The 22,294-nt window shown below is 52.7% G+C and overlaps 7 protein-coding genes across 7 annotated transcripts; 3 read left to right on the top strand and 4 right to left on the bottom strand.

Moving 5' to 3' along the window:
- Positions 1-6,477: 6,477 nt before the first annotated feature.
- On the top strand, positions 6,478-6,720 carry COCCADRAFT_87123 (uncharacterized protein; the record flags this gene model as incomplete). The annotated part of the gene is made up of 1 exon (XM_007710680.1): positions 6,478-6,720. A coding segment is annotated over one exon (243 nt), but the record flags the coding sequence as incomplete, so codon positions are not given.
- Positions 6,721-6,758: 38 nt separating this feature from the next.
- Positions 6,759-7,031, top strand: COCCADRAFT_87220 (uncharacterized protein; the record flags this gene model as incomplete). The annotated part of the gene is made up of 1 exon (XM_007710679.1): positions 6,759-7,031. A coding segment is annotated over one exon (273 nt), but the record flags the coding sequence as incomplete, so codon positions are not given.
- A 5,581-nt stretch (positions 7,032-12,612) lies between these two features.
- On the bottom strand, positions 12,613-14,160 carry COCCADRAFT_2153 (uncharacterized protein; the record flags this gene model as incomplete). Its single annotated transcript, XM_007710622.1, has 2 exons — positions 12,613-13,781; positions 13,833-14,160. 2 exons carry the CDS (start codon positions 14,158-14,160, stop codon positions 12,613-12,615), a joined length of 1,497 nt encoding a protein of 498 aa, XP_007708812.1.
- Positions 14,161-15,053: 893 nt separating this feature from the next.
- COCCADRAFT_87147 (glycosyltransferase family 20 protein) lies at positions 15,054-17,966 on the bottom strand (the record flags this gene model as incomplete). The annotated part of the gene is made up of 3 exons (XM_007710678.1): positions 15,054-15,106; positions 15,158-17,841; positions 17,944-17,966. 3 exons carry the CDS (start codon positions 17,964-17,966, stop codon positions 15,054-15,056), a joined length of 2,760 nt encoding a protein of 919 aa, XP_007708868.1.
- Positions 17,967-18,400: 434 nt separating this feature from the next.
- Positions 18,401-18,595, top strand: COCCADRAFT_87175 (uncharacterized protein; the record flags this gene model as incomplete). The annotated part of the gene is made up of 1 exon (XM_007710677.1): positions 18,401-18,595. The coding sequence occupies one exon, from the start codon at positions 18,401-18,403 to the stop codon at positions 18,593-18,595; it is 195 nt and encodes a 64-aa protein (XP_007708867.1).
- An 810-nt stretch (positions 18,596-19,405) lies between these two features.
- Positions 19,406-19,855, bottom strand: COCCADRAFT_87045 (uncharacterized protein; the record flags this gene model as incomplete). The annotated part of the gene is made up of 1 exon (XM_007710676.1): positions 19,406-19,855. The coding sequence occupies one exon, from the start codon at positions 19,853-19,855 to the stop codon at positions 19,406-19,408; it is 450 nt and encodes a 149-aa protein (XP_007708866.1).
- Positions 19,856-21,115: 1,260 nt separating this feature from the next.
- COCCADRAFT_87028 (uncharacterized protein) lies at positions 21,116-21,802 on the bottom strand (the record flags this gene model as incomplete). Its single annotated transcript, XM_007710675.1, has 1 exon — positions 21,116-21,802. The coding sequence occupies one exon, from the start codon at positions 21,800-21,802 to the stop codon at positions 21,116-21,118; it is 687 nt and encodes a 228-aa protein (XP_007708865.1).
- Positions 21,803-22,294: the final 492 nt, after the last annotated feature.

The following is a 22,294-nucleotide window of genomic DNA, read 5'->3' as shown; positions in this document are numbered from 1 at the left end:
CCGTGCGCAAAGAGGGTGGTAAGCCGCACGGGCAGCGTGGTGGGTGAGTAAGGAAGGACGTGTGCGGATGGATGGATGGATGGGTGGATGGGTGGATGGGTGGATGGGGGGGATGGGGGGATGGGATAGGTAGACGTGTACAATGCGAGTTAGTGTATGCAATAGTATGTAGTGGTAAGGTATGTAGATGGATGGATGGGGAAGGGGGAGGGGAAATGGGAGGGGGGAGAGAAAGTGTGTTTACGTATGTATCATGTCAGTAGGTGAGGGAGTAAGTAAGGAAGAAGGTACGTATTCGCAGATGGGCAAAAGTACATGGATGGATTGATAGGTGAGTAGAATACAATACAGGCATACTAGTAGTATTACATGTACTTGGACACAGACAGTGGCATGCTCAATGTCGCCCATCGGGCCGAGAGGAGACGAGACGAGAGGCTGACTACTTACTACTTACTACTAACCAAGTACATTGTTACTTAGTTACAGAGAGGCACAGCACAGGCACAGACAGACACAGACACAGACACAGACAGGCAGGCAAGCAGGCAGCGCACGGCGACGAGGGGCGGCTTGGGAGCGTGTGCACAAGCAGTAAGTTCAGGCCCGCCCAACGGATCGCCTGCCGCCAGCCCCGAGCCCCTTGGCGGCTGGCACCCATGCGCGTCTGGCCTCCCGGCCGTAAAAGCGCACGGGGGTTCGAGTGTGGCGCGCATGGGTCCAAGGACGGGTTTAGGTCCCCGCTGCATGCCATCGCGGGTGGGTCTCCTGCTCTTCACATTGCAGCAGCGCGTTCCCCCGCAGCCAGCACAAACCAGTGCCAGGCCTACCTCCCAAGCCGCCCCTCGACCAGGGGGGCTCCAGCCGGTTCATCCTCTGCCTGGCCCGCGAGCGGAGCTGCACTGCATCTGCTCGAATCCCAGACCCTTTAGACTCTCCCGTGCGACTGTCTTCTTGTGCCACCCACCGCTTTCCTCTGCACAGCTCTCTCCTCCAGCCCGCTGACCGCCGCACCCGACCATATAACCACCGAATGCCATGATGGGCAGCGACTGGCATCCACGCAGGCACCCGCACCCGCACCAGCACCCAGACCCAAACAACTACGCCCATCGCTCCCTCCCCAGCTTCGCCGAGCTGACGTCGTCGTCGACCGACTCGTTGTTGCACCGTCCTCGCGACACTGTCCCACCTCCACCTCCGCCATCACTACCTCCGCCCCAACACCACCAACACCACCAGCACCACCAGCACCACCACCAGCCCCAACCACCGTTATCCCATCCGCTGCCTCCAACCCCAATCGACCGTCCGGCTTCACGCTCCACTCCGCCCAACGGCCTTGCTTCCGCCGACTTTGCAAACCAGCCGCTCGCCGCAGACCGCGCTGCCTTTACTCCCATTAATCACGCGAGCCCTCACGTTAGGTAAGTCATGGCCTCTACTCTCATCTTTTCTCTCTCTCTCTCCCATACCCAATGTCCTTGCCCCAACCGTGCTTACTCGTTTCCCCAGCCCCACAAACACTAGAGCACCTCCAGCTGCGCCCCAGCATCAGAGGTATTCGCAGTCATTACCACACACCACTGCTGCGCCATACAGTCCTCCACTGTCTACGCGGCCGCCTCAACCCCTGCACGACACGGCGCCGTCGCAACCACCAACTGTCAACTCCCGCCAAGACTCTGCAGTTGCTCAGCACCCCTACGACCACCCCAAGGACACTGAGCATTCTGTTCCTTCATCCGCCTTTTCTTTTTCCTATGTTCACCCTGCCATCGATAGCCGTCGTCAGTCAGCATCTCGCCCCGTCTCCCACCCTATCGGGCCATCTGCACCCCATTCCCCTCCAGGCGAGTCCCGCTTGAACCAAAGCCAGCCCCCTCCAGAAACCGGAGCAGCTGGCCTAAGAACGGTGCACCCTCCGCCACAGTCTACACCCGCTCAGTTTGCACCAGAACCCACTAGGTCACCACAACAGGGGCGAGTCCCTGCTGCAGCACCAAACTCGGACTCTGGATTCAGGAACCCCCTGCCTTCTCCCACTCTCGACCAGACCAACGGCGGTGGGCGACACCAACGCTACAACGTCCGCTTCAACACAGTCTACACTTCAGAAAACATGCCACCTAGCCAGAAACCCAGGAACGACCCTCCGCCGACGGCACCTCCAACAGCAGAGCTAGCTGAAGACCACAAATCGCCCTCGGAGCAGACTGTTACGCCATCAGTCGAGCCTGTCACTCCATCAGCGATTCCCCGACCACAGTCCCCTGAGGAGCAGCCGCCACTACAGCAGCAGAATGCTCCTCAATTAGAGCGATGCAAAGGATGTCAGGAGCCCTGGAGACGGCCGCTACCTGGCGAAGACCAGTACCGACTGAGTTCGCCAGCACAAAACATGAGCGACCAACTGGCCTTGACACAGGACTTCATCAAGCGGCTAGAGAACCATGCCAAGTTTGCTGACGAGGCATATGCCACCTGGCAACGGAAACACCGGTGGTGCGTTGTGCAGCAGCCCACGAGCCCTCCTGCGACAGATGCTCCAGCAGAAGCACGCAGCAAGAGCGAGGAAGGGCACTCTCCCACCGAGGCTCCCGCAAGCCTGGTTTCGACCAAGCGCAAATCAGAAGTCCCCCACGAAGCTTCTAAGTATCGCAAAGTCAACAACTTTGAATCCCAATCTAACGTCACGCCGCCCGTTCGTCCTACTGCTCCGGCATAAAACAAGGGGCTTTTACCATGCCATCTACGATTATTCCTCACTGGAGACTCGAGTCTCTGTTTTGTTTGCATTCGCATCTGCATCTTGGCCGGTGTTTGTGTCTGCACAAGAGACGGCTTCCGCTATACCCCAACCCGGGCGTCGTACTCACTTTTTGCAGCTTGGCTTCTACTACTGGCACTTGGTTCTTTATTTTTTATTTTATTTTTCTTATATCAGAGGTACACTGCACAGAGGATCCGTGCTAGACGGACAGGAAAAGGACCGGCGTTGTCATTATCCCACGGTGTTTCCCTTTGCGGCGTGGTTCCCACCATCGCCACGGTCTCTCAGACGAGCGGCGTGTGCAGAGCGCGCCCGCCGATTTTGTGCGCTTCACGACGCCATGTATCCGACGCTGTACGCAAATAGGCCCTTTGGCATTGCGTTTTGCATCACCACCCTTGCTTGCAGGCGGGCCTTATTCTTAGCGTCTGTAATATGTACCTACTGCACCTGTTGTTTACTGCACGGTATTGCCATATACCCAAATTCCAAGTCATGTTCAAAAAAAGGCAAAAAAAACATTCGCTTTCTCCCGCTCTTCCACTTTCCCCGTCTTCCCCCTTCTCCGTCTTTCCCGGAGGTCCCCAATGCATGGATTCCCAATTCCCGAGTGACGGCACCATTGCTCAGGCGTGAAACTCGAGAGCGTAATGAAGAAAAGGGCCCCAGTATAGGGTGGGCAAAACAAGGGTACCATTGGGTTGCGCCCGCCCCGCTGAAGAGGACCCGGTCAGTGTCAAAGCGGATCGGTACGAAACCCAAAGGCTGATTGAGAAGGTAGGCGGCCGCTAGAACAAGGACGTGATTTTTTCCCTGTGGCTCGTACATAATCTCGATTCATGCTGGCAGGCTTGCCTTTGTTGGCCAAAAGGAGGATTGGTGGGAGTCGTTTTTTCTTGGTCCTGGCTCTTTTTTGGAAAGACAGACAGGCAGAGCAAGGCTGGGCAGGGCAGGGCAAGCACGACACGAGGAAGAGAAAATCACAGCGGCAATTTCACACACTCAACAAAAAGCTCTAGCCATCGACATCATCCAGCGCCGCAGACACTAGGACGGGGCCGCAAATCACATGGTCGGAATTCCTTCCAGCTTACACTATGTGATTACCTGCATGACTAGCTACGCCCTTACATTGCTGGTGGAAACGGTATGGAATGACACGGCTGACGGCTGACGGCTGCCGAGCGGGGCTTCCCGAGTCGTCAACGCTGCTGAACTGGCGATGCAACGAATCACACCTGATCGCGCGAGCTGCCTACTTTGGTCAAGCGGAAATTTGCGACGGCGCCTGATATATATGTGTGTGAGTGTGAGTAAGTGGGTTTGTGCGTGTGTGTATGGGAGAAAGATAGGAGGTTAGCAGAAGCTATCGAGGGGAGGGGAGGGCAGTGTGACATGTGAGAGGGGCGGGTCGGTATTGGAGATGGGCGCGGCAGATAATAGACAAGCGACAGGGACAAGCAAGAGAGATATCAATATGGCGAGAGAATTAGCAACATGGAGGGAGAAGAAGAATAGCCCTAGAGGGAAGCGTTTGGTAAGCAGTAGGTGTGCAGCTAGTGGGTGAGGGGGGCAGGTGATTGGCGGGCTCGCAGGGAATTGGCAGGTGCTGATGCGGGGCGGGGCGGGCTGACGGAGATCTCTGGGAAGGGAAAAATCAAGGTTCACACTGGCGGCAGGGACAACGCACATAGTGGTTCGGCGGCAAGAGTCAACTATGACCTCATCGCCGAGTCGCGGGCTGGGGGGGGGAGGGGGGCAAAATGGCCGCAGTCATGTACCCTAGGCAAGACGTGGATGGAAAGAGGTTGATGCAGGCAGATGCAAGCACGAGAACAAGCCCGGCGGACCGCGACCCATGGCCAGGAGAGGGTGGGAGGTGCTACTACACCCAAAGAAAACGGTTTTTGGCGCATGTTGCCACGATTCTCACGCGATTGTGTGCCGATCGCGCAGGTTAGCGCAGCGAGCCACGCATGCTCTGTACCTCGATGGGTATTGCTACAGCAGGACCCATGGCGGGCGGGTGGTCGAGAGGTCGCTTATTTTGCACGCAAAGGGAACAAATGCGAGAAGTAATCCAGTTCCGAATTGCTGGGACTCTCTGACGGCAAGGGGTTGGAACACGGTTGCAACGTCTTTTTGAGCAGAGTGGTTAGTGACGATCACTCGGCGCTGGTAGCAGCTTCGGGCAATGCTGCGTATTGATTGCAGACGAGAGGTCTAGCGCGGCAGCCAAACTTTGTCGGGTCATGCTAACGGCTTGGGAATGCTCGTCAAGTCGCATCGCGCCTCACAGACAGTGGGGAGGGGGGAGGGGGGGAAGGGACCGCAATCGGGCCGTAACGTGATTGCGCTCTCGCTGCTTGGGACACTCGGAGCTCGCTACCAATAGCAATGCCGAAGAGCTGCTGGCAGGCAATGCCGCGGCCTTGTCAAACTGCCGCTGACATGGCATGTCTGGCACGTGACTGGCTGGCTCGGCGCCGGTCCCGGCAGCACCTCTGCCCCTCTGCCAGGCAGCTGGTTCATACTATATAGTATGTAGTATACGTCGTCCTTACATGTACGTATTATGTATGTATGTATGTATGTATGTATGTATGTATGTATGTATGTATGTACATACAGTAAGTACTACATATACATCACGCAGACGTTAGCAGCCACGTAGCACACGTCGGCTGTCGAGCCCGTCGCTGCACGTCTTAATCTGCCATGCAACTCCAACGCTCTAGGCGCCCTGCCTGCACTGGTACCGCTCCAGCTCTTTCCCCATGCAGCGCACAGTATACCAGTGGCGTCCATTCCAAATTCCGCTTCCCCAGCTTGGCGATGCATCATCGACAACGGGAGGGCACAGACAGCACCCGTCCCCGTCGGCGAGTCAGGCCCCTGTCGAGCGCTAGCTGCTCCCGCCTAGCCTTGGTCCCGACCTGGCTTCCTGTCCCTGACTGGCGTCGCATCCAACTCCCACCACCTCGAGTCACGCCCGTCGGCCTGCTCCCTCCCACTCCCTCGCCCCTCGCCTCGCGCGGAACCTCACGCTTGACTCGTCAAAACTTGCAAACAACTGGGATCTGGCGGCCCCGGCTCACAAACTGCCGCTGCTGCGCGTCCCGGCCAATTTCTCCCGCCCTGCTGGCACGTGCATGACTCACGTTGCCTCCTCCCCCGGCTGCACACTGCCATTCCCACCACCCCTCGTCCTGTGACAGCTGTCAATACTCAGGCCCTTTTATGCACCCGAGCCCTATCAGGCAAGAGACGGGTCCCGGCTGAATTGGGCCGACAGTTGCTGTAAATGGGCCATGCGCGCTCCATGATCATCGTCAGCGATATAGATTGAGATACATGGCCTTGCCATGCCCAGCCAGCCAGGCCACCGAGGGAAGACTGCTTCCGTCCCAAACCAGCCTTCTCCGCCTGCGAATCCTTCGAACCCTCACCCACCCAATCACACCCTCGCTCCTGAGGCATTTCTCACCGACCTGGCAAATGGGACGTTGCGAATTTCATCCTTGCCTTACGTTTTTCATTTTCTTGTTTGAGCCTACACCTGTCACAGCAGGACCAAACATCAAACACCAAGCATGCCATGCCAGTGTGGGACAAGGCCGTTGAATCGTTCCAGTCAATGAAATACTTTGCTATGCGCATGTACACGACTTACTGACCGCATCGTAGGGAGTCGTCTCAGATACTACACACCCAAACACGGCCATGATTACCCAAATCACCATGGATGCACTACGTATCTATATGCAAAAGATATCGCGCCAAACCCTAGCCTTAGCAGCCTCATACATACACGCACACACACACACACATACACACGCGCGTTCTATTGCCTCACTACTCCGTTCCATTATTATCACGGCCCCAGAATGGCAATCTCAGCGTTTCAACCCGCCTCGGATCAGAATCTACAGGGTTCTCGCTTCTGACCGACTGGCTGGGCCTCGAGTCCGATGTATATTTGTGACGTGTTCTCCCCATGGCACAAATGCACATCTATATGTGTATGTGTGCGCAACATGTCCTGCTGCCATCCACATTCAGTCTCTATCTCGTCGCCTCGTTTTCCGCACGTCAATCTTCTACCACACTTGGCGACGGGTCGTGTTCTGGTTTTGACTCAACCCTGACCCTGGCGCCTTCTTCCGACAGGTCCGGAGTTTGGTTCCGACCTACACACGTTCACCCAGCGTTAGAGATGACATGTTGTGTCCATATCGGACCCATCGAAAACATCTAGATTATCTGGAATTATCGCGATCATCTAGATTTGTGTATCGCGATTAACCCGTTCTGACGGGTGGTGACGCTAGATCCGGCCCGCCGCCCAGCCTCACATACACGCACACGTACACCCATACGACTGGAAGAACGCCCCAAACTCCAGTTTTATTCCTGCCAAAACCACTTTCGTGAATGCTAATGCACGTCACACCAATATGCCATCCCGCCCGCCGCCTGCACCGCCTCTTCCCAGTGTCCCCTAATTTGTATACGGGTTTATGTACCGCATAGCCCCCCGAGATGTGTTGTTCTGATGCGCACACCCACTTTTTTGGGAATCCCGCTTGGCGCACCATTGACACGGCTACGTTCCGTTCGTGATGACAGAAACAGAACTCCGAGCGAGTGGCCTCGGTATGAAATTCCGTCCAATCATTCATTGGCCCGGCCAAATATCCGGGCACAGTGTGTTGGAGCTTAGTGCTGAATACAGTTTCGAGATCAGTAATCACATAATAGACAAACAGCATAGTGTGTATGTATCATGAACTTAGAATGAAGTAGAGAGTTTTCAAATGATAATCAGAGGTTTACGTTGTGCACATGGAGATCTCCTGCCTCGCTAGCTATCTTTGGAACACAAAAAAGGGCGAAGGAAGCGACGCAAGAGAAAAAAGCAAGTATGTCCCGAGCTGTGGCGACGTTTAGGACCTGCAAGCGTTGAGGCCTGCATGATAACGGGTTTGATTTCCTGGACGTGGAACGGGTGGAGAGGAGATTTACTGGAAAAAGGAACGACCCAAAAAAAGGGGAGTGGGGCCCTTGTCGATGACGACCGACGGTTGGTACCCGTTGCACACACACACACACACACATCATTGCTCTTTGATTGCCCGGGTCAATAGATGCGTGTGTGCCGCTGCACAAACCCACTGTATCAACTCGAGGAAGGGCCTCGGACCCGCGATGCATGTGCGTAGTATAGTAAGTAGTATGTATGCGGAACTCCGCCGTCCCGTCGTTGCTTGATACAAGGTTATGGGGGGTCCCCCTTCCTTTCCCTCCCGACTACGAGTCAGGGTCCAACCATTTTCCCTTTCTGCGTTTCTTGTCTTCCCCCTTCACAAACATGTGACAGGTTGTATTACTGTACCACATAATCCACACACACACACACACACACACACAAGCGCACTCACATCACTTTACACGTTTTATTTTCCCTGGACAAAAGCCCGGGCTGCTCGCCTTAAAACACGCCATGCCCTTGCTTACCTGGACCTGGACCTGGACCTGAACCTGTTTGCGCCCCCCTCGAGGGGATTGTCAGCGCTAACGCCACAATCCCCTCCCCCAAAAAAACAACGCAATCCACTGACGATATCGAGCATCCGCTTTTATGTATCGTTTGTACATTTGTATGCGTGTTGTTGGATACACAACATACTAATAGCCTCTGGCGAGAGAAAAAATCCCCACCCCACCAAAGCACTTCCCATGCCCATTCCGCATACTTACCTCTTTGGGGCCCCCTTAGCGTCATGTACACAGTCCCTTTGGGGGCGGCGCACCGCCTCCCCTTCCCTTAACCCTCCCACACTATCGCCCACATCTCCGTGCATTATCGGACTTGCCGCTTAGAGGCAGCATCGCGCCATTGCTAAACTTATTTTTTTCTTGGAGCCGGGCGCCCGCTCCATCATGATCTCTCTCTGCTAAGCCGAAAATCCCTGTTCCCTGTTTCCGAATTTGCCCTCTTTTCCCTTTACTACTACTACACGTTTTTCCCTGTCACCCTCAACCCCCCCTTTACATCCTATATCCTTGCATATTTTCTTTCATGGGGGGGAGGGGTGGGAAGGGATAAAAGGTTTGTAGTGGAGGGTTGGAAAGGGTAATTAAGCGAAGGGAAGGGGTGTGTGTGGTTGCAAGTGCTGCGGGGTACGTGGTTTGAGATTGATGATGGAGGGAAACGGGAAGGATCTGGCGAGATTGGCGTGGCTGCGCTGTGGCACACTAACTTTTGGTTGCGTGATATTTTGGTGGATGGATGGATGGAAGGGCAGGGAGGTGAGGAATGGTGTGTAGGGGTGGGGAAGGAGGCGAAGAGGACGCAACATGATAGAGTTGTGGCCGTCCCGGATCATGTCAGCAAAAGTGTTTTGCTGGAAGGAAGGGGAATTGATTGCCGAAGGGGTGGTGAGGGGAGGAGGAAGACTTTCGGCATGTGGGTTAGGCGCTGGTGTTGGATTGGGGGGGGGGGGCGACTAGATGGATGTTCCTTCTTCCTCGCCCTCTTGGTCTCTAGAGAGTAGCGTGTAGTTGTCATTGGTGTGCGTTGGCGCGGGGCGTCAATTGATCATGGGAAGAGCTTACCACTGGAATCAATGGGTCGAGGGGGTAGATCTCCTGGCGTGTGTTGGCTATGTTAGTTGCCGCTGTCATGATATGCCCTTGCACAAAGTTTAGAAAAGAAACTCTCCCCTTATGTGTCGACATGAATGTATTGGGTATCTAGTAGTGCAAGTGCATTGCACCTTGTGGGGTGGCGTGCAATTGGGCGTTGAGGGAGCGTATACATGTGCCGATTGGAGCAGGAGACATGTCATGTGTAAGTTGGAAGTAAGAGGAAGCATGTTTGCTTTCTGTATTAGGCAATCGTTGCAAGCCCTCTCTCTTCGTCGTTGTTGTTGGGAGGGGTGTGTGGTTGTACCTTTTGTGGCGAAAAAATATTTAACATAGCCGCTGGGCCCTTATTTTTCGCCAACATGCACCTTTTTGAAAGTCCGCACTATTGGCGTCTTTCGATCTACCCACCTGACCATGTGAGGCTCTTGTTCAATTCGTCTATTTACCTAGCACGTAGCGTGTTCGCCCAACCACCTGGCTGATATACTCGGTTGGCTTTGCACACCATACACACACACACACACACATCCCTACATAGACGCCTCCCAACGCCCTCTCACCGGAACAAGGGCACATGTGCGAATCACAGCCTCTGGGTTTGTCAATCTGCCCAATGTTGCCCAACCTGCCCACACGAGAAAGCGCACTTCAAAACATTCAAGGATAGACGCCTCTTTTTTTTAAACTCACTTGTCTCAGCCTTTCAGCCCTGCCCGCCTGCGGACTAGATCTGGCATGGTAGCAGGACTAGCGCGTCGCCCCGAGGCACTGGACTTGCAACCAAGCGCTTGTCGCGCCTTCGACTCCTTCTTGGTACGCGCGTTCGTATTCCCTCCCCCCCCCCCTCGCTCGAGAACCGCCGCGTGATCAACGTAGCGAATCCATGGGCCTGCAGCGAATCATCCTCGAACCCGCGCTCCCATAGCTTTTCCGCCCGGACTCTTGCCGCATCGCCTTCTCTGACGATGCGCTACTGGCCCTTCTCTGTCTCTCTCTTGTCGCGAAACAATGCTCCCTCTCCACCTTCGATATTAAGATGGGCATGATATCTTTAAACCCCATTAATTTCGGGGATCAACCTTGCAATCCTGCCTCTCGAGACGTCATTGACTTGCAAAGCGAGTTACATCCATTTTACCCTTTGACCTCGCCGCCCCCACACACACACATATCCTTTCGCCCTATCTCGCGATATTTCGCTCCCACCATCGCGGGTTTTCCCAGCGAACACTTGTCCTTTTTATCATCTTTGCTTTTTCGTTGTTATTGTTGTTTTTGTTTTTTTCTCTTTGCACCTGCAGCTGCGAGATCAAGCGACTAGCAAATATCTCATGCATGAAATTATTGCGCCAAATGTTTCCCTTCCTGCTTGCTGACCATACACACACACCCCTTCCCAGCCTCCCATCCGCATCTCACACACCCCCTGCGATCGCTGGGCTTGAAACCCTTGTTCCCAATACTATGGTAGACTTTTACTAGCTTCAATAGCCGACTGAATCGTAACCCTTCGTCTCTCTCTACTGCCCGAACAAGGGACTTCCCTCCCTCTCTCTTAACTTTGTTTCTTTCCTCCGACCGACCGGGTGTCGGCGACGGCGGCGGCGGCGACGGCGGGCAAGTCGGCATGCTAACTAACAATCATCATCATCATCATCATCAAAAAAAGGCCCGAAGGCACGACTTCCTTTCCCTTCCCGCCCCTATGGAAAAAGAACAGCCGACGCAGAACTGCCGCTGACAATTATGTCACAGCTGTGGTTTTGAAAACGAAAAGTCCCCGTTTAGGTTTTGGCTACGGTAGTCCTCTTTTTAATAGCTTAGGTATCCCGGTCATTAACATTTGTATACGCTCAAATTTCTCAACCCGCCCGGGTTCCCGTTTTGCGCATCCGGCGGCGCTTCCTTGCCTTCTGATTGTTTCCTTCGGCCTTAATGGGGTGGGGAGTGGGAACAGAGGGAAAAAAATATTGAAGGTACGCGTCGCGCCGGATCCCGGGGATCGCCTCCGCCTCTCCCTTTCCCCCCTTCCCTTCTTCGAAATGACTCTGGTGGTGAGACCCTTCTTTTTTTCTCTATGAGCGGGAAACTCTGGGTATCTGAAACTTCCTCTGCCGCCAGCGCGGGTTCTGGGCAGATTTGCCGTGAGAGTTACCTAGTTTTGACTGGTGAATATTGTGTGCACAGAGCCTCCTATTCTCCGGTGAAAAGACTATTGGAAGCTTGAAAGAAAATGTTTGATTTTGACTTCGCTTGCAACATCTAAACTTGCCTACGTATGATTTTTTTACCATTTTGGTCTATTACTGTTTTTAGGTTTTTTTCTTTGTTAGACTAGAGATTTGGAGAGAGAGTGTGCCCCATGCTTTGATTAAATTCTACAAGGTGACATCATTACTACATTAATGTTGATCCTATAATAGAATTCGTGTCATATAGAAATTATGGTTGGTTGAATAAAAAAAAAGAATCTCGTATGCAATCGAGTGTTTTTGTACAAGTTGTTTCACTCTACCCCCACATCCCGACGACCATCGAATGCAGAGCGCGTCCGAAAAAAGAAAGCACTTCGTTGTCGGAATATCGATCCGACCAATGGAAATTCTTACCCAATATTTTTTTTGGTCTTTTGTCCCTGAATCTTTCGCTTTCGCAACTTTTCATTTCGGTAAGTTCCATATCCATTTACAGGAGGAAACACATCAAAGGTGAGTGGGCGAGTAGGTGTGTTCCTTTCCTCGACAAGGGGACATTTTTACCCGCATATCGCCCGGCTGTCAGCGAATGAACTTGATCATGACTTTATATGGGGCCAAGGGATGGAGACAGAAAGAAATAGTACGGAACAAGCACATTCTTTTACACAGAGTTGGTTAGTGCTGAAAAAAAGGAAAGAAAACAAGTTCTCCGGGGTATATGGAGAGATGGACTTTGTCAGACGGGGATTTAATAAAAGCGGCAAGAAAATAAAATGAAAAAGGGTAGTAGCCGCTAACAGTTGAGCCAAGGCCCCTTGCATCTATGACATGACATCAATCTACATGGTACCTTGTTCCAACGTCGGTCGCAACATGCGTTATCAAGAGCCCACATCGTCATCATAGATAGTATGCACACCATTTCACACAGAAACACACACACCTCTCCGTCCTGACTCCGAATCACACTGCATCGATCCAAGAGGACCCTTAGAGCTTAGTACCCATATTAATATGCACGGCTTTGATCTGGGAGTAAGCATCGAGGCCAGCCTCGCCGAGCTCGCGCCCAATACCGCTGTGCTTGACACCGCCAAAGGGGACTCTGATGTCTACATCCTGACTGCTATTCACCCACACGGTGCCGGTTTCAATCTCGGCGGCGACTCTATGCGCGCGCTCGAGGTCCCGGGTAAAGATGGCGCTGCCGAGGCCATATGTCGAGTCATTAGCCATGGAAATGGCTTGCTCTTCGTCCTTGAACGTTGCAATAACGACAATAGGTCCGAATATTTCTTCGCGGTAGATGCGCATGCTGGGCGACACTTTGGTGAAGATGGTGGGCTTGACGAAGTAGCCTTCACCGCTGCAGGCTTCACCGCCCTCGAGGAGCTCCGCGCCTTCGGACTTGCCAATGTCGACGTACGAGAGCACACGCTCGTACTGCTGCTTGGTCACTTGAGGACCCTGGAAGGTAGAATCGCTCCACTGGTTACCAATGACGGATACCTCCTTGACTTGCTGCCGGAACTGAGCGAGGAAGGTTTCGTAGATTGACTCCTGGACTAGAATCCGCGACGTGGCAGTGCAAATCTGACCTTGGTTCGACATGATACCAAAATGAGACCATCGTACCGCCTGCTCCATGTCGGCGTCATCGAATACGAGCAACGGAGACTTACCGCCCGTCTCTAGGGTAATATTCTTCAGTCCTACTGCAGCCATCTTCATGATTTGAGTAGCCGTAGCTGTGGAGCCGGTAAATGCAACCTTGTCGACCAACGGATGCTGTACCAATGCCGCGCCAGCCTCCTTTCCTAGACCGTTCAGGATATTCACTACGCCCGGTGGGAACCCAGCTTGCTTAATGAGGCTGGCTAAGATGAGAATTGACAGAGGCGTTTGTTCGGCGGCTTTGAGTACCACAGTATTTCCGCAAGCAAGAGCAGGCCCGATTTTCCAGCATGCCATGGACAAGGGATAGTTCCAGGGAATGACTTGGGCGACAACACCAATGGGCTGGCGGATAGTGTACGCAAACTTCTGGCGCGTGGCATTGACGGTCTGGCCCGAGATCTTATCCGCCCAGCCAGAGTAGTAGCGGAGAACGGAAAATGATTCGGGAAGATCCTCATTAAGGGCGTTGTTGTATGGTTTGCCTTGTACAGCCATTAGCATTCGCGTGCTTGTACAGTTAGATGTTTACTTACCATTGTCCCAGGCATCGACCGTCGCAAGAAGCTCCTTGTTCTCCTCGACCAAGTCTGCCAACTTCGCTATGAGCCTTCCGCGTTCACTGGTATCGATGTACTTCCATTCTGGGCTCTGGAGTGCTTTCTTCGCAGCCTTGACCGCACGATCAACATCTTCCGCGGTCGCAGCCTGTACTGCAGCGATCTCCTTCTCAGTGGCGGGGTCTACTGACGATATCATATTCGAAGGGGACGAAGAGTCTACAAATTCATTATCAATGAAGAGGCCTGTCGGCTGCTCCCACTGTTTTCCATTCGGCGCCTTGAGTTGGACGGTTTGTGGCATTGCGAAAGTCTATACCGGGTTTATGTTACTGAAAAGGCCTGGGGTGTATTTCACCTGTCTTATTGTACGTATTTATGGTCTGGTAGGCTGGCAACGGGCCGTAGATACGACCAGGGACGAGCATTAGCTCGCTCTCGAGAAAGCAGGTACATGCGAAGCGGGGTTGAGCTTACACTAAGCTATCAGAGTAACTCTCGGTGAACTAAAATACCCGGATAAACACTACTAACCCAAACGCCCTCACCAAAACAATGCAGCATTAATAACACACGACTGCACTCCAGCATTACAGAATTATATGATTTTTCCCTTGCACTAGTTATATCAATTTATATGCAATATTTTAGTACGCTAGCATATGAAATTCAACATTTTAAAATGTATGGTGGTGAAAGCGGCTGTTGTATTCAAATTTCTTTTAGTCTACCAAGAGCATAGGCTAGTGATATCGCTGACCGGGGGCTAGGCGTTTCTCTCCGCTTTAGGTAGTAGTCCCTCAACACATGCATACATTTCCTGCCCGTGACTTTTGAGCAGGGGAGAGCTTATCTAGACGTATGATTATGTAAAACCCGCAGAAATTCGGAATAGATATCCGCATCGTGGATAAGTCTTCACGGGCGGCACTTCAAGAAACAGCATTCACCTCTGGGTTTCGTATTGAATGCGGAAAGAATCTATCGTAGTAAAAGACCCCGCTAAACTCCTCCCATGCAGTGCTTGACGTTGATTCATTAATAGCGGAAGTTCTCCCGTGATCCTTCATCTTCACGCGAGCCGCTGTTGTGCATCCATTCCATTGCCAAATCATTACTTCGTGAGAAGGGGTATCGAATGCGTGAGACATGTCCCAATCATTACGTCGTCCTCGCTCGAAATATACTTCAAAAGCCCTAAGGTGAACTGCGAGGATTCTTGGTAAGCTTTGTCAAAGCACCAAGTAGGCCTGTTGTAATTATTAGCATTTTATATATCAATTGTCAAAAGAATGACTTACCAGTTGCCCCGTTGGGGAGTGTCGACATGGCAATTGAGTTGCGATCACCAACTGTGACAGTCTGCACGTTGGGAACAATGGCATCGTCTTTGAGTTGCTTGGCCCAGCGGAAGACGTTTTCATCACTGCGGTCATTGCCAGCAGCGAGGAGGAAGTCGGGCCGGGCATCCTCTGGGTACTTGCTGAAGATGTGCTGCGCAGCAGAAGCCTTGTCAAAGTCTACTGGCTCAATGACTACTGAGTCTTTTGTGGGGATTGCCTTGACACGCTGCTGCTCGCAAGCGTCATTGATGTGATTCGCACAATCGCCGGCGTGTCGACTTGTAGAGTCGTCTTTGTCGTCAGACTTGTTGTAATGGAAGATGATCGAGCAGTGGCGCTCCTCAACCCAACTGCCTTCGACACGCTCAAGGTAGTATTGTAGAATTGGCTTGACTGAGTCCTTCCACTTCACTGTCTTCTCCTCGTCAGGGAATTGAATCCACTCTTTCGCGCCAGGCTCGCGCAAGAAGCAGCCATTCTCTGCAATGAGACCAAGGCCACGAACGCGGTTGAAAATGAGCTCAGTTTCTCGAACAGTTCGACCAGTCATTACATAAACGGCATTCTTGTCGTCGGCAACGAGATCGTTAAGAAGAACGATAACACGCTCGGTGTTAGCGAGAATAGTCTTATTGACAGACCCGTACGACGAAAGAGTGCCTTCATAGTCTAGAATGAACAAGCGTCTCTGTGACTTCTGGTAGGCACTTCCAAGGCTGCTCGAAGAAAGTCGGGGGATTGACATAGTATCGCGCTTGAATTGCTCCTCGTAGACCTTGGCAAGGTGAGTGCTCAGTTTCTTGACCCAGTTATCGCCAGTCTGGTTCATGACGATGTTGCGCATCTTGATGAACCTTCGCTCCTTCTCATCGTCCTTCATTTCCAAGGCGATCCGGAAGGCTTCAGCAATGTTGTTGTAGTCCCATGGATTGATAGCGAGGTCCGCACCATCAAAAATTGACGCACTACCAGTGAACTCGCTGAGGATGACGGGGCTGTGCTTCTTTTCGCCTCCGCGTCCATCCTGACAAATGACAAACTCATGGCAGGTCAAGTTCATGCCCTCGCGAAGACTGGTAATGGCAAGCGCATCGGCAATGGATAGCAGAGCAAGGTACTGCGAGAAGGAAATGTCCTGTCTGAGAAAGATGAGGGGATTGTGAGTCAAGGTCGAGTGGACAGCATCGATACGGGTAACGATCTCAGAAACGGTTGCCGCCAACTCGGTATCTTCGGTAGTAGATGTTGCGACCTGGATCATGACAACCTTGTCCTTCCACTCAGGATACTTATTAAGGAACAGCTCAAAAGCTAGTAACTTTTGGCGCACACCACGAATGTTGTCTAGCTTATCGCGAGCAACAATGACCTTCTTTCCCTCATACCGCTTCTGCATGGTTTGAATCCACTCCAGAACCTCCGGCTCTTCTCGAGCTAGAGACAGTGCGCGAGGATCAATGCCGATGGGCGAGGACCAGACGTTGACGAAGCGGTTCTCAAGCTGAACTCCGTCCTCTGTAGCCTCTACGGAGAGAATACGACTACAGGTTTGCAGGAAGTGATGGGCGTACTCGGGTGTCTGGAAGGCGACAAGGTTTGCTCCAAGCATACCATCGAGAAGCTCCTTCCGAGCAGCAAGGCATCGGAAAACCTCAGAGGACGGGAAAGCTGTGTGCAGGAAGAAGCCAATCTGTGCATCTGGTAGCTTTTGGCGAATCATCTGAGGAACAAGACATAGGTGATAATCGTGCACCCATATGACATCTCCGCGCTTGTAGTTTTTAACAACTTTGTCTGCAAAAGCTTGGTTGACCTTGACATAGAAGACCCAGGAGTGGTCAAGGAAAGCCTTGCTCTTGGGGTGGTCAGGAATGATGTAGTGAAATACTGGCCATAGAATCGTCTTGCAGTAGTGGGCGTAGTGGCCATCAAAGTCCTTGTCACTGACAAAGACGGTCAGGGCATCGTGTTCCTCCTCAAGCTTCTCGTAAATCTCAGTCTTCTTCTCTTCGTTCAGGCTGTCTGTAGGGAAGCCAATCAGGCCAACGGTGATGGTATCACTAAGGCACTTGTTGTCGACTGCAGCACGGAGAGCGTTGGTCAGGCCGCCGTTGCCCTGGGCAGCAGGGACAACTCTATATTCGGCAGCCCATCTCGGGTCTGTCACTGGCTTGCCAGCGTGCGAGCCCTTCATGCGTTCCTTCTGAGCCTGCGCCCGCTCTTGCGCCTTTGCGTATTCGAGAATCGTGTCCGGTGGAGCGGGCTCGGCTCTGGACACGGGCTGGTTGAAGAAGATGCCGCTGCCACCCCATTCAGGGACATGGGCATCGCTGCGGACCAGGCCGCGGGGGTCGGCTGCATTGGGGAAATGAGTGGCGGCGCTTGGCTGGCCAGGCGTGAAGAAGTCTTCGTGCTCGGTCATGCGTGTCGAGGCTTTGGGCAGCGCGATGTGCGAGGGCGGCGCCCGCTTAAGGAGACTCTGTGGTTGCTCTTCATTCTGGCCGGGTGTGGGCCGTGTGCTCGATAGGCTGGTGTTGGATGGCTTGCGAAGAGTGTCGCTCAGCTGAGTAGGTACGGCTGCTTGGGGTGGGCTTGGAGGGGCAGACTTGTTGTCTTGAAAGTCGACGGTATAGGGCAGGAAACTAGCTGTATTAGAGGAATTGAAGATGTTTACCTACTAGTCAAGAGGAAAAGAAACAAACAGGCAGTCTGCAAACTAGGAGAGGAAATGGTGGACTACCTACAGAGAAACGATATGTGTAGTCATGTTGGGCGGTGGGCTGGCGTTGTCGCCCCGCGATGAGGAATTGGCTGTATAAGGAGGGGGATAGAGATGGTGAGCAGATACAGGTGTCGGAGAGCAGAGGCCGTTTTCACAGCTGGCGAGAGGGTCTAGGTGAAGGTATAGATAGAGGCGGTGGAAGGACGCTGTGAAATTTCCGGTAGCTTCGATCGATCGTGATTGAGCTATTTGCAGGGAAGCCTCAGTGAGTTCCGGCCTGTCTACCCGGCGCCCAAAGCAAGAAAGCGGGAGCTAGGAGGATGCACGTGCAAACGACTGGCTTTGCAGATGGCTTTGTGGGTGTAGCTGGCCAAGGTGTCGTGAGGCTGGCCAGCAAGGGATTGACTTTGTTGGTTGTTTTGACCTGGTGGCCGCCGCAAATTGCAGCGTTGTCCCCCTCCCCGCGGCGGGCAGACAGCATGACGTATCCGCGCAACACGGAGCAAGTACTGCTTTGCCAGTGGGCCTCTCTCCACCCTCTTCCACCAAACCCACTGCAATCACTGTGCCGCCCCGAGAAAAGTCCTGCGACAAGTCTAGACGAGCATCATTTTTACGTCCACTTCCCGAAATTGGCACGCAAGCCTGCTGTAGACGGCTGCTGGTGCGCCTGACAGCTGCGAGTGAGATGGCGTGCCCCGCGGGCTAGTGCGAGACGAGAGGGCGCTGCAACTGCCAAAGGGTTATCACCGGCGTGTGTACTATCTATCGCTCTCTGTTCTCTTGTGTACTGCAGTCTTCAAATGCCGCAGGGCCGTGACTTTGCAAGGGGGAGGAGGGGCAGGTGGGGGCAGGGTTGGGCAGCTTAGCAGCTCGCCAGCCGCCAAAGCCGTCATGGCATTCCTCGAGAATCCGATGTCACGCAAAGAATCCGATGTTGACCCATACGCAGGCCGTTGTCTCCACATATCCATAGCCTGTCTATATGCCGGTTGCAAATATTCAGCCTCCTCATGATAAATTTTGCGCTTCAGAGAGAGCCTGCAGTGCCCTTGGGACGGAGGGTTCTGGGTTCCCGGCCGTGAGAGTAGTTATCAAGTAAGAACAACAGTCCCGAAAAGCAGTCAGACATGATCTCACCTGATTGCATGCTACTATCTTTTTCACAATGACAGCCAGCGACCACATTATGACGTGGGGCGGGACTGTCGGGATACCGTTCGCCCGTTATTCACCTCTCAGCGTGATGTGATGAGCCCTCAAGCCCCACCCGCTAGGTATTGAATGGAAGAGAGCGCCGATGATAGCCCGCCCCAGGCGTTCACACCCTCGAGTCGAGTCTCCATAGCTGACTATCAAGAAAAAGCATTGCACATCACAGATAAAACTGCTTTGCTCATTGCAACCCACTGGTATGTAGCATCGTTGTTCCCAGGCGAGTTTGGCGTTGTCATCAAAGTCTCGAGCCGTGTATCCACCTGCCATCAAGCCCTCCTCTTCGTCACTCCCTCGGGCACCCCAATCCCCAGCAGATACCCCATCCGAATCAACACCGGCAGCAAATTCAAACTATTCGTGACCCCATCTTTCCCACCCCACCCCTCCGGCCCAAAAAGCGTATACCCCATCTCACACCACGCAGCATAGCAATGCCCCAGATCGCACAGCAACAGCCCAAACAAGATCCACCGCCACGTCCTCTTATCATCCACAACCCGCAACAGCACCCCCTCTACAAATGCAAACAAGATGTACGCCGCTGCCAATTGGTTGCACACTATCTGTGATGAGGCGCTGTAGGTCGCCGTCGACGGCATAAAGTCAAAGTAGCTCTCCGGGCCGAAGAGCAGTTTGTATACCCCGCCAAGCGCAAAGACAGGCTCAAGGTACAAGTTCCATAGGATGTAGATGAAAGGAGTATTCGGCGGCGCCATGGCTACTGCTATGCGGTTGTGGCGCGGTAGATAAGAAAAGGGTCCGCGGAAATGGTAGAACGTGTGTAGTAAGTAGGATTGTTTGCGCAGAACGGGTCGCTGGTCGTGGGTCCTCTTTTTTTGATAAACTAGGGTACACTACGTAGCAGTAGTATTAATTGGTCCAGAATAACTACTAAGTAGTCGCAGTAGTCGTATTCGTGTAAGTAAGTTGTACACACGCACGGAGTCGTCGGAAAGGGCGTTGCATGCAATACTTGCAAACAATTCTTAAGAAAAACACAAAGTGGCGAAACCCTCGTTCACTCGTCAGGCCCTTGAAAAGCGCACGTGTGTGAGTGTCGATATGTTGGGGGTGATCGATAAAACCTATTTTGCTTTGCCTTGTCAGTCGCGGACTTCCGTTCCTCCTTTTGTACGTTGGTTATTGGCGGAACGTGCCCACGGTGATCAACGCCCATGGCTCCAAACTGCCTTGTTGGGAAGTCTAATACGCAATGGACTCTACATGGTAGATACGGACCTCCGGTTGCTGCACATGACCCCACGTCCCTGCTACGGACATGAGCGTCCCCGCATTTCTTACTTGGATTCATCTACTTACCTCGGCATTCATTTCTTTTTTTTATGTATCTGTTTTTTTCTCTCTTCTCCCCCTTGGAGCGTCTGCCATGGAAGCATGCAAAGTATATAATTGCGCCTGCCTCTTGCTATTATAGAGCGGATAGAGCGGCATGTGGATCTATAGTAGGATTTATGTCAGACGGGAACGGACAACACATGGCCTGTGAGGCCTCTAACATACTATTTCTATAGACAAATTACGCTCTTTTTTGCTACTAATTACTTAAACAAATCTACAGAAATCTAAATTCTACAATGACGCAGTTATTCCATCCCCACATCTCAGAGAAGCAGTCCATGATTATGCGACATAGAACAAAGAAACCTATTTTCTGTTCATCCATAGTAATGGTCTTCTCATCATGTCAAGGTCCATGCTTTCACGAGTCCTACAGGCTGCTTAGTGCTTCGCTGCATGTACAACAGTACTGTTGAAGCTCCCACACTGTCACAGCAATGCCACAATCGATGCCCAGACACGCATCTCTCGTTGCAGTAATCACCGATCGGCTGCTGACCTACTGGAGAGCTGTGCGGAAAATAACAGTGTGGTCGGACCTTACATGTGATCATCACAAAGACTACCATGGGACCCCAAACCCATATCCAATCCTTGGAACTGCATACACCTCTTCTTTATGTCTCTACTGACTTCGCCTCTTGTACATACACGCTTATACGTTGTTTGTCCCTGACTGCCTCGCAACTCAATGCGCCATTCCCTAGTTGCTTGTACTTTACTTCCTCGCTGTTTTCCAGGTAATTCTCAAGAAAATACTGTGCTGCCACTTCATTGGCTACCACCATGTTTCGGCGGCTGGTTACTACAGCTGCCTCTTCGCCTGAGTGGGTGCCCGCTCTGCTCGCCACCACATGGTATATTGTCCGACCGTCATGGGCTTGTGGCGCTGATTTCTGCGAGTACAACGCTTCACGTAGCGCGAGCGGGTATGTATTGATGTCCCCTGGCACCGTTTTTGTCGGACTCCGCGTTGCTATTGCGGCCGGTATAACCGAAGATACCGAAGGGGGCTGCGGCGGTTGGGCGTAGGGCCGAGCATGTGTGTACGGTTGGGCGAGAGCTGGCTCAGGACCGCTCGGAACGGGAACAGGAGCCAGATGCGGCTGCTGTTGTTGCTGTTGTCTCTGGTGTTTGAGCAGAAAGTCGCGGTGTTCATCGAGCTGAGTTCTTAGTGCGTCGCTCGTGGTTTGGAAGATGCGCTCCTGGACGCCGGGGCCGAGATTGCGAGAATAGTGACGCAAGTCGGCGCTGCAGTCAAGCTGCAGCAGGCTTTGTTGGCGATCAAAGGCATAAGGCCGCATAGAAGCTGTTGCTGTCATGTTAGATGCTGACTTCACCAAACTCGACGAGGCACTGGAGAATGAGGGTGAAAATCTCACGGTGTGCATGACGCGGATATTGTGCAATCCTTGGAAGCCCCGAAGTCCGTATTCGCGTCCCCACGTGATGACGTGCGGCGATTAACAAGACACAGGTCTCAATAGGAGACTTGAATCAGACGACTTATGGCCTGCTTTGTCTTGTGCTCTATATCTGATACGATCTTCTAGATAGATGTGCACATGGATGTTCGCACGTGTCCATTGATACCTCATCACAGCTCGACAGGCAAAAAAATGCTAGGAAATTACGGCTCCATTGTCCACCATGTCTTTTTCTTCGACCGCTGAAAAGGCCGCATAATTAGCTTTACTACAAGTACATCCGAAGTGCCTCCGCCGATGGGATCTGGACCCACATATATCGTTACATAGGACCGAGACATCGCTGTGCATTAACGAAAGTAAGACCAT

Source organism: Bipolaris zeicola (assembly GCF_000523435.1).
Source record: "Bipolaris zeicola 26-R-13 unplaced genomic scaffold scaffold_20, whole genome shotgun sequence".
In the NCBI taxonomy this organism is placed as follows: domain Eukaryota; kingdom Fungi; phylum Ascomycota; class Dothideomycetes; order Pleosporales; family Pleosporaceae; genus Bipolaris; species Bipolaris zeicola.
This window is presented reverse-complemented; position numbering and strand designations above follow the sequence as displayed.